Below are 11,113 nucleotides of genomic sequence, written 5' to 3' on the forward strand. Positions count from 1 at the left end.
TTTGTGGGGGAAGAAAAAGCTTCCGTACTGTGCTTAGTAGGAGAAATGGAGGATGCGTGTTTAATTTAGGTTTCTCATATAGGGACAGGGGATTAATTCGGGGCACTAAAGGCCAAAAGAGATCAAGGACAGGGACATCCAACCTCCAACCTGATTAGAGCAGTAATGAATCTCTGCTCCTAAGCTATAGAAGCTCCTGAAGACAGGTGAGCACCGAGTTGAGTAAAAATGGGAGAAAGCATTTGATTGTACCAGTTCAGAGTAGATTCAGTTGCAGTGCTGCATCAAACAAAATGACAGCATATTGTTAAACCAACTGGTGTAACTGGAGTTTAAGGTTTGTGATTTCTGGACTACACCCTCTGTCCCAAAATATAGCAATTCTTGGCTACGAATCTGGACATAGGTTATGTCCAGGTTTGTAAGCAGGAATTGGTTTATTTTAAGATGAAGTATCTTTTAAGAAAGGTAAACCAGCAAGTTAAATTAGAGCTGAAGTGACGGGCAACTTGAAAATCTCACAATGAAGGATCTGAGGTACAATTGCCAGTTCAATTAGCACTGGGAGGAACAGAACAGTTGTTGTACAATCTAGAAACCTAACCTAAATGAATCTCCCAATTGATGTCAACCAACAGCTAGAGGCTAGAGCAGACAACCCACAAGAAATTATTTGAAACACAGAAACAAGAATGATTGCAGCTGGCCCTACATTCACCTACTATCTCAGAGCAATGTAGTGCATCCAGATTATATATGCAGTGGATACCATTGTCACCAAACAAATAATACAACAATGATCATATGAACAGAGGGAATCACCCTAGCTGAGGGAAGACTACAGTTATGTAATCGAAGATATTGACACAAATGCAATCTGATTTGAGTACTTAACTACTCTTATTTTCCAGTTGCGTAATTTCTGAGGTCCTGTTTGTATAACTGAAGAGTTGGGTATGAATTTAGGAGGATTTACCCCCATTTTCTGTGAAATCCCTTCATTCCCAATAGGAATTGACCTAAGCAATATAAATAACAGAACCGCCATCAATCTATGCGTTTGAGATGGACACGATCCTATTTTAGAACAATATACAGCACTGACAGCGTATGACAAGGTCTAGATAGTAAAGAGTTTGACATGATCATTTTGGTATCTAGGAAAACCTCATAGTTTGCTAGATACAGCGAGGTACTTGGTATGGCGGGCCTGCGCTATCAATTTGCCTGTCTTTTTCTTCCTGAAATCAACAGAGACAACACCGACTGATTTTCCAGCGCGCAACAGCTTTCCCTCAACCTCTATTTCTTCCTGGAAAATTACCAAAGTAAAAGCAGTTAATGGAAATGTCAAACAACTTCTTGAGTCAACACAGTAGTGGAAAGCGAAGATAATTGGAAAATTAAAAACACCTTGTCATAAGAATCAGAAGAAATTAACCAAATCTACATTTTTTTCATCCAATTTCGAGCCAATTAACAAGCTATATATATTTTTTCACAAAATAATGGACAGGTAGAAACAATTGGTGTGGTTACCTCTTATATTCGACCAGGCATTTTGCCAGCAACACTGCTAGTCAAATTCTAATATCCTGTACTGGTACCAGGAACGATGTTTTAGCCAGCAAGTTTTGATCTCAACTTATCCTTGAGTGCCAACAAAGGAAAAAGGAAATCACAAAAGGAATGCAGGCGCATTCACTTCTAGTCCTGAACCACCCCTTTTGCCTAGAGACTACACACCTATTGTCCTACAGTAGAAAAGTGACCTAAAGGTGAAAGGTAAGAAGTAATGACCCTTTTTTTTAATCTAAACAATTGGGCTGTCATCCTCCATGTTCACCAACGTTAACCCATTAGAATACTACCTTCCACCTTTCTAGACAAATACAAATATGAGATTGCAAAAAACTTTAGGGAGTTTTTTTTTAATCTGCTGAATATTTACTTATTCCAAAGAAGAAATAGCACGCTTGCACATTATCTCATGTCCCAAGACAGTCCTAGAATTTATTGTGCCCGTTTATGGAAGATATTGAAGCACACATGTGCATATGCACTATTCTTGAGCACATAAGGCTCAAGGTCATTACTCTTCACAACACTATTTCCATCAACTTATATACTTCCACATACAACAATAGTTAAGCATATCAAACAGTGAAAAATGGACACGTAGGTGGAGGAAATGAAGAGATTAGAAGTACACTGTTTAGATATGCTATCAGAATACCAAAGCACCGTCACTCAATGATTAATATGAAAATAATGCAGGAAAAATGCATTCAAATTCATTACAAGAAGTATTACAAGTCCAAGAGACATCCAACATCCAAGATGGGCAAATCACTAAGAAAATTGCATTCAAATCACCATAAGAGAACCACAAATCACAAAAATGTGTCCTAACTAATAACTAGATTAAAGACACAGACTTTAGATTGATGTGACCACACTTACGGAAAATAACTCCAACATGATGATCACCAATGGCACAATTGGAGCCTCTGTTTATTATGAATATGTTTAATCTCTCATGAGGAAGTACTGATAATACTCTGATGAATGCTGTGCCACACCCTAACAACAGCAAAGTACTTGCGCTATAAAAAGCTGTATGCACCCTAAAAAAATCCATGAGCCCACACACAAAATATCTGATTTAGGCAGAATCTTAATTTATGTCATGGAGCCAGAAAACTAGGAGAATTCAACAACTTCCATCAAGTTCAAAGTAATTGTTACCCTGGTTCACCCCTAGTTCCTGCTTTGAGCAATTCTTACAAAGGAAAACCAACTACTACTACATATTCTCTCCCTCTCTCTCTCTCTTTGGGGTACTCAGTGGCAGATTCAGCTAAGACGCAAAGCTGTCCTTAACAACTGCTGTAGCACTCGTACCAACCATCCACGACAACAACCTCATGCCCTCATTTGGCATTCACCTGCAAAGCATCCCAGCATCGTGACAGAACTTGATCAAGGATCACTAATACAAACAACAAGAACGCTAGACACCTGCAATAGTTTTAACCAACCGCAATGGTATTATTGTTGGGTACCACTCCCCCTTCCTTGCCAAACGTGACTGCCAAACACGAGCCCACTCGGAGAAAAGCCTCGCAACTACTTGCCTAATCTCATTGTTTCAGGCTCCCAGCAATTCGGCGAGGCCTAATTTGACAAATAAGCACCAAATGCACAAAATTTCGACAGAACCGCAGCATCGACGGCACAATTTGTTTTCACCTACTTAGCCCCAAATTAGTTGATTGCACATTTACACAGACAAACAGGATCAAAAATTTGTACTAACTGGCAATTGGGAAGAGAATCCTTGGTCTCACCCCGATGCTGGCCACGTCGACGTAGGAGAGGTTGAGCTCGAGCGAGACACCGCTCGTCCCGATCCCGCTGGAGAGGAACACGCCCGACCCGAGCTGGTCGGCGAGCGTCGCCGTGACGCCGCTGAGGAGGTACCCCGCCGGGCTCTGCCAAAAAACCACCACGCGCGTCCGCGCCGTCACCATCTCAGACCCACCGAAGCTTATTAGGGTTTGGGAGGGAGTGGGAGAGGGGGGGGGGGCTGCGGGCGCTTACGGCGATGCGCGGGGTGACGACGAAGGAGCAGAGGAGGCGGCCGTGCTCGGCCGCGTCGATGCGGACGCCGGTGAGGGCGAAGGCGTCGTAGCGCAGGCTCGCGGAGGCGGGGCCGACGACCTCCTTGGACAAGGCGGTGGGCTCGAGGCTCCTCCGCACCGCTTCCGGGTCCATCTCTACGGCGGCGGCGGCGGCGATCCGGCCGGCCGGCGACGAGGTCGCGCGCCCGGATCCGACAAGGGGACACGGGTTGGGTTGGTAACTCCACTAGCTAACCGCCACGCGACTTCCCCAAACGATGGTGAGGCTTGCTTCTGTGGAGGGTGTTCCATTTACCCGTTTCGAGAGTTTTACCGCCGGTTTACCGCACCCGAAGGTAAGCCTATTTACGCATTGTTTGGTTAGGCTTGGATTCAATTCGGGCCGGGAATAAGTATAGTAAAAAATTTATGAATGATACAATAAGAAACCGAAATTTATTTCGGGCCGAGAATCAATTTACTCATGATAGGGACAATAAGAGATCGGGATTAGTTCCACATCTCTTGACTAGTGGATTGATTCCTGGTCTCTTATTGCCCCTATCATGAGTAAATTGGTTTTCAGCCCGAAATAAATCTCGGTCTCTTATTGTATCTATCATAAATTTTTTACTATACTTGTCATTCCCGGCCCGGATTGAATCGAAGCGTAACCGAACAAGGCCTTACTACGCAACCGAGAAAAAACCAAATACCCACTTCATTTTATATTATTAATCATTTTAACTTCTTTTCTAATTAAACTTCTTTTGAATTTATCAAATCAATAGAAAAATTTAATAACATCTACGACAATGAAATAGTTTCAGTAAAACTAATATTTAATATAGTTTAATAGTAATATGTTTGTTTTGGGTTAGAAATGTTGCTATTATTTTCTATAAATTTAGTTAAATTTTAAAAAGTTTGATAAAAAAATCAAAACGACTAATAATATGGAACGGAGGGACCGAGGGAGTATTGACAATTTACTAATTCGGTCCCAAAATATAGTAATGTAAAGTAAGTGCAATTATATCCATTCTAGTGCTACAAATATTTCTAGGACTACAAATCGGAACTGATTCGTACTACGTAGATTGATGGTCCAAATTTCTAATCTCATCCTATATTGCTATATTTTGAGATGGGGCCATGAAGGTAGTAAAATTTTAAATTTTTGTTTAACTTTTTTTTAAAGCTTAGGGGTTACTTGCTGGGTCCATATTTCCGATTGAGCACGGGATCCTGACCCATGACGGTATGACAACTTTCACCAAATCTTAATTAAATTTCGATCTAAATTACTGTTTTAAACTTGAATTCCCCAAAAACATTCAAAATCTTACTCGGAATATGTTTTCAGTACCCGGAATGGTGTTTGTGAGGCGGACAGGTGGGACCGGCGGGCCACGAATGAGCTGACAAGTAGGTCCAGCCAGGCACTATTCCTGATCCAATGGCTTTGTGTGAGACTGAAGCTACATTTGAACTGCTTTTCAGTACAGATCAGATCGGCCTTAATTTCCTTTCCCTTCAAGTCATAGCAATGCCGGAAATGTTTCTAATGAAACGAACGCCCAGATGTTCAACGGAACAAAAGACGAACTGTATTGAATTATTCAATGCAATTAAGTTTAGACAGCAGATTTCCAACAAACTGACTAGTATAGTTCACAAATTTCGAACAAAATGGCTAGTGTTCCTGTAAGAGAATGGTGACAAGACTGACCAAACTCAAACTTGGTTGGGTCACGGGTCATATTTAACCCACTCTGAATTTCTATCCATCTTGCTGAACAACTGCACTGCATACTCATTTTCAGTAGTCTCTGTTGTATGCAGTGTAGAGACCATCAGTGTCCTGCACAACACAGGTGCCTCTGAGCATTAAATTTTGCAAAGCAAGATACAGGGCAAAATACATGGAATGCTGGAAAAGAAATTAAAGATGCATACAGCACCTTGATCAGAGTTCATCTTTAACAGGCTCTGATGATGATGTTACCTCCTCTTCCACAGCATCAATCTGGGTTTTCTCATCCACTGCAGCAGCTGCACCAGCTTTCGGTCCCCTGTTCTCGTTGATAAAACTGATGATCTCCTCAGCTGTCCTTGCACCGTCGTACGACAAAAGGTTCCCACTTGATGAATAGAAGTAGATAGTTGGATATCCCTCAACCGTGAAGTCTGTTGGTATATCGTTCACAGTTCCATCCTGCAAAACCGTAGGCATTGATTTCCATAACACAAAAGGTATGAATAAACGATCCGCAACAACAGCGAGGAATATAAAGTCATCAACTCAAGACGAAGTACCATCTTTGCTATCACTATATCTTGGTCATCTTGCAATGACACTGCAATTTCCTCCAGGATCAGGGCAAACTTGCGGCAATGGCCACACCAAGGTGCATAGAACTCAAGCAAAACTGCAACGAAATTGATGTCATGCAGTGGTGAAACAAACAATCAAATAGAACATACCAAAATATCGAATGGAACTACTCAGAAAATGATACTGCTCGCAACCATTGAAATGAAAACATACCATTTTTGCCAGAGTTGAAAACAATGTCATCTATATTGTCGGCCACAACAACCTTAACAGGTTGGTCATTCACCTTAGGGATAGGCTCTGACTTAACGTATGGTGTCAAGTTGCCATACTACATGGACCAAAATCAGAATAGAAACTAACATACGTTAGAAATGAGTGGGCATGAAGTACCCTGAAATAAAATAAGTAATTGATCAACACAGTAAAGTAGAGTAAGCCTCAACTATGTACTGCTTCAGCCAGGGTATGATCTGATCAGGATCCATTGTTGGATTGAGATATTTTCCAGTAGATGCTATCACGAAAAGGAGGGGCACATCACTTTCTCTGAGCCCAAAGTACTGAAAGGGTGGATGTGGAAGCTCATAAGTGGAAGTTCTAAGTTCTAAGAATCCTTCACAAGGAAGTGCTGAGTGGTACAAACAATAACCTGGAAGACACGATCAGCGTCTGCAACATCACCAATTAAAAAACTTATGTTATTACCACTGAATTTCCTGGCCGCTTCATGAATCTGGCTCTTGAAGGACTCGATTCTGTCATCACCGAAGCTCACGAAAAGCATTGCCTGTCCAATTGTGTTTGAAAGAAAGTAGATCATTGCAGTTATGCAAGAACAATGGTATACCGATGTATCTAGAGGTATACTAGAGGCGTTATACATGCTAGCCATAATGCTGATGCAGGTAAAGAAAATTGAATAATATAACTGAAATGTTCATCGTTCCATATAGCATATATACAGATTAGTTTTAAGAATTAGCATGTGTAGTTGACAATGTATTTTGATGAAACAAACAGAATGTAACAGCTGTTGTGTTTACTCACTTTAGAACTAGGAGTGCTATAGTATCTTTCAAGAAACTTATGGTTGGTTGGATCAGCATCGTAGGTAACAACCATTGGGAAACCAGATACCTCGATAAACTTCTCAAGTGCGTCCTTACCAAAATCCTAATAAAGATGCAGGGTAGAGTGTTACACAGGTTGCTGCACATGCAAGAATTGATCAGCATTCAACTAGTCAGATGAATATACCTCCGAATCAACAAACAGCTCATCAAACGGCTTAAAGAGACGGACAATGGGGCCTTTGACACTCTGATCACCACGTGGCAAAATGCTTGCATCAGACGTGTGGAAAAAATCATAATCTGCTCGCATTTTCTCTGCCACAACCATGAAATTTTCATATTCCATACCAGCAAACTCAGGGAAAACTCCCACCTACAACACAAATTTCAGACACATGCATCACATCCATCAATCTCCCGTAATCCCATTGTTCTGAAGAACACGTAAGCAAACTGAGTAATAATGTGCAAACTTTTTTTGCGAATACAATGGGCAAACTTACAAGGATCACCCCCTTGTCGACGACGGAATGGGCCGCCTCTTCTGCTGATTCAAGCTTGAGGGATGCTGGGCCGACCTGCCTCTTAAGGTACTCCACGATGCCATCGGCCTCCCTTGGGCCACCGTAGCCACGCACGTCGCTCCCCCCATTCTTCATGATCTTTATTGTTGGGTATGAATACACCCCATACTTATCCTTCAGCTCTTTGTTCCTCTCGTTGTATGCGTCCACCTTCGCGAGTACCACTGGCAGCTCGTTCTTCCTCAGAATGGAGGCTGCCTTTTCGTACTACATTGCATCATATCAATATATCACATAAATAGCACAAACTACATTCACCTTGATGTTGAAACGTCCATGGTGCTGACTGCTGAAAGTATCAAAGTAGTCGGTTACCTCTGGGGCGAGTTGCTTGCAGTGACCACACCTGTGAGCACGTAGTTACCAGTTAGCCACTGTTCGGCGAATGAGTGTGATGCTGTGATACTGTACTAGCTGCTCAGAGAAGTGAGTGAACTGTACCATGGGGCATAGAACTTGACGACAATGAACGGGTGCTTGGCCACCACCTCCGAGAAGTTGCCCGCATCCAGCGTTAGGACCGCCTCCTTCAGCTCCTCGGTGGCATCCACACCAACCGCGGTAGGGCTGGAGGATATCAGAATGGCAAGGGCAAAAGACAGCACCAGGTTGACAGCCATTGCTTAATCTGTAACTAACAAGTTTCCCAGGATCTCCACTAGGAAGGGGAGGCCAACTTTACTCAAGCTAATATAACCATATAGATCAGGGGAGTTGAGTGATGATGCACTAGCAGAGATCTCGAGGAAGTCAATGGGAGCTTCTTTGCTAATTTCTAGCTTTTCTTTGACTCCATGTTCCTGACCTTTGCTTATAGAAGACACTAATTAAGTATCTTTTCCATCATCTTTCTTATTTTTCAGGTAGTAAACATCATCTGCAAACATGTACTATTGCTTACTGTATAACCAACAATAGCTGAAAGCAGATGACTTTCTGTACAGAAATTTCAGTACCAGAATTTGGCTATCAGATTGCATGGTATATATTGCTTTGTCTGCAAGTAGCATTTCACCTTTATATAGTGAGTTCAAGGAAGCAACTCATATCCATCATGGCATTCCCATTTTCAAGTTCCCAATACTTGTCAGAAGAATTTCAGTTTTAGAATCATAGTCTGGATCATAAATGTCTGTCATGCTTTCACCCAAGCAAACTGTGGCACCCAATAACATTGACAATAGATATTCTCTGCTTGCAGATTTCCCCTCTCTGAATTCTACATGTTCCATGATTTTAAATTGCAAAATGTACTACATTCGAGCTCTAGCCACATGCTTCAGAGGAGAAGTTCATCAGGTCATCTGCAATTTCAGCATCTATACTCATCCTGCTCATCTGCATCTGAATGATTCTCAAGGTATCATGTATCTCATTCCTGCATGGATGGATATTATCTCTCGCGAGAAACACATTTACTTTCCTGCCTATCTCAATCCAACTACAGCCAGGTTGCTTGCTAACGCCTCTGTGCTTCATGGATCTCCTCACTCTAAAAACATCTGCCCATTTCCCAAGCTCAGCGTACATATTTGAGAGAAGAACATAGGGTCCAGAGTTATCAGGATCAAGCTCAAATAATTTCCCGGCTGCCCATTCCCCCATGTCAATGTTCTTATGCAGCCTGCAAGCACCTAATAGAGAAGCCCAGAGCACAGCATCAGGTTCCATTGGCATGTTCTCTATGAGCTCCTCAACTTCTTTCAGATGACCGGCACGACCAAGCAAATCAATCATGCAAGTGTAGTGATCTCGGGTTGGAATTATCCCATGATCCTCAGTCATGGACTGAAAGTATCTCCGACCCTCCTTGACCAATCCAGAATGGCCACAGGCAGATAAAACCCCAATCATGGTGACAGAATCTGGGCGTTCGTTGCTGCAAAGCATTCTCTCAAAAAGAAGAAGCGCATCTTTTGCACGGCCATTCTGTGCGTAACCAACAATCATTGCATTCCATGATACATTATCTCTGGCTGCCATCCTCTCGAACACCTTCGCACCATCACTGATGGACCCTGTCTTCAGGTACATGTCCACAAGGGAGTTCCCAACAAAGACATCAGATTCTGGTCCAGAGTCAAAGCGGAAGCCTTCTTTCAGGACATGTACATGAGCTTGCTGACCAAGCTGAAGGTTAGCAAGATTGGCACACGCATTCAGAACATTTCCATACGTGTAATGTGTTGGCCAAACTGACTCTCTTTTCAGCCTGACAAAGAGCCTAAGCGCTTCTTCTTCCTCACTATTATGTGCATATGTTGCAATGAGCACATTCCAAGCAACGACATTCTTCTCCACCATCTGCAAGAACACGGCCTGAGCATCTCCCACATTTGCAGACTTTGCATACCCAGTTATCATTGACGTTTCTGAGACAACACTCCTGATAGCCATGCGATCAAATACACACTTCGCCTCCCAAGTCCTCCCACACTTGGCATACATGTCCACGAGAGCATTGTTCAACACCATGTCCTCCCTAAACCTATCAGACTTCACCATGCGGGTATGGACCTGGCGGCCTTCTCTACCCGCAGCAAGGCCTGCACATGCGCTCATGACGCTTGCAAGTGTCACCTCATCAGGCACAAAACCATCTTTCATCATCCTGACGAAGAGCGCGAGGGCCTCATCGACAGGGCCATTCTGCTCATAGCAAGTGATCAGGCTGTTCCAGGAAACAATATTCCGCTCCGGCATTGCATCGAACACCTTCTGTGCCTCCTCCGGCCGCTCACACTTCGCGTACATGTCCACAAGCGCGGTACCGATGTACACATCGCTCCCGTGAGACGACTTGGTGACAAGGGCGTGCACCTGCTCCCCGGTCCTCGAAGCCTTCTCCGAGGCGCAGGCGCTCAGCGCGCTGGCGAAGGAGTAGGCGTTGAGCACGAAGTCGTCGGCGTGCATGGCGGCCAGGAAGCGGAGCGCGTCGCCGCCGCGGCCGTGCTGCGCGAGCGCCGCGACGACCGCGTTGTAGGAGCACTGGTCGGGGTCCGGGATGGCGCCGAAGAGCGCGAGGGCGTCGTCGGCGCGGCCCAGGCGCGCGCACGCGGAGAGGAGCGCGTTGTAGGAGAAGGTGTTGCGGTGGGGCATCCCGTCGAACACCCTGCGGGCGTCGTGGAGGGAGCCCAGCCGCGCGTACGCGGAGAGGAGGGTGTTGAGGAGGAAGGTCTCGCCGGCGAAGGGGGACCTGAGGGCGCGCGCGTGCGCGGCGCGGGCGGCGCGGAGGCCGGGAGCCGAGCGGAGGAGGTCGGCGAGCGGCGCGGACGCTCGGAGGTGGGAGACGAGGTGGATGCCGGTGTGATGCGGACGCGCCATGCCAGGAGAAGGCGCTGGGGGCGCTGGGCGCGTTTGATATATTCCGTTTACTTTTTTAAACATGTTTGACCGTTCGTCTTGTTCAAAAACTTTTATGAAATATTTAAAATTATATGTATACATAAAAGTATATTTAACAATGAATCATATGATAGGAAAAGAATTAAT

At 44.1% G+C, this 11,113-nt stretch overlaps 3 protein-coding genes and 1 long non-coding RNA gene across 6 annotated transcripts; 1 reads left to right on the forward strand and 3 right to left on the reverse strand.

Annotated features, from left to right (window-relative positions):
- Positions 1-865: 865 nt before the first annotated feature.
- Positions 866-3,907, reverse strand: LOC4335905 (acyl-coenzyme A thioesterase 13). Its single transcript, NM_001419340.1, has 3 exons — positions 3,604-3,907; positions 3,351-3,494; positions 866-1,312 (listed from the first exon to the last, which is right to left on the reverse strand). Exons 1-3 carry the CDS (start codon positions 3,775-3,777, stop codon positions 1,169-1,171), a joined length of 462 nt encoding a protein of 153 aa, NP_001406269.1. The 5' UTR covers positions 3,778-3,907; the 3' UTR covers positions 866-1,168.
- On the forward strand, positions 3,772-5,334 carry LOC107280754 (uncharacterized). Of its 2 annotated transcripts, XR_010741181.1 has the most exons (4): positions 3,772-3,904; positions 4,825-4,884; positions 4,990-5,051; positions 5,127-5,334. It is a non-coding gene; the product is annotated as an uncharacterized lncRNA (long non-coding RNA). The 2 variants fall into 2 exon arrangements; XR_001545373.3 differs by lacking the exon at positions 5,127-5,334 and having other exon boundaries at positions 4,990-5,079.
- Positions 5,211-8,747, reverse strand: LOC4335906 (protein disulfide isomerase-like 1-2). Of its 2 annotated transcripts, none has more exons than XM_015780146.3 (11): positions 8,063-8,747; positions 7,937-7,967; positions 7,541-7,828; positions 7,222-7,410; positions 7,012-7,137; positions 6,614-6,751; positions 6,408-6,524; positions 6,175-6,292; positions 5,943-6,055; positions 5,588-5,841; positions 5,211-5,487 (listed from the first exon to the last, which is right to left on the reverse strand). In XM_015780146.3, the coding sequence occupies exons 1-10, from the start codon at positions 8,239-8,241 to the stop codon at positions 5,593-5,595; spliced, it is 1,548 nt and encodes a 515-aa protein (XP_015635632.1). In that variant the 5' UTR covers positions 8,242-8,747; the 3' UTR covers positions 5,211-5,487; positions 5,588-5,592. The 2 variants fall into 2 exon arrangements, with proteins under 2 accessions (XP_015635632.1, NP_001406270.1); NM_001419341.1 differs by having other exon boundaries at positions 6,402-6,524; positions 8,063-8,281.
- A 140-nt stretch (positions 8,748-8,887) lies between these two features.
- Positions 8,888-10,974, reverse strand: LOC136351166 (pentatricopeptide repeat-containing protein At2g13600). The gene has a single exon (XM_066310186.1). It carries the CDS (start codon positions 10,943-10,945, stop codon positions 8,888-8,890), a length of 2,058 nt encoding a protein of 685 aa, XP_066166283.1. The 5' UTR covers positions 10,946-10,974.
- Between the last annotated feature and the right edge of the window lie 139 nt (positions 10,975-11,113).

This window comes from Oryza sativa, chromosome 4 (assembly GCF_034140825.1).
Source record: "Oryza sativa Japonica Group chromosome 4, ASM3414082v1".
NCBI classification, from domain to species: domain Eukaryota; kingdom Viridiplantae; phylum Streptophyta; class Magnoliopsida; order Poales; family Poaceae; genus Oryza; species Oryza sativa.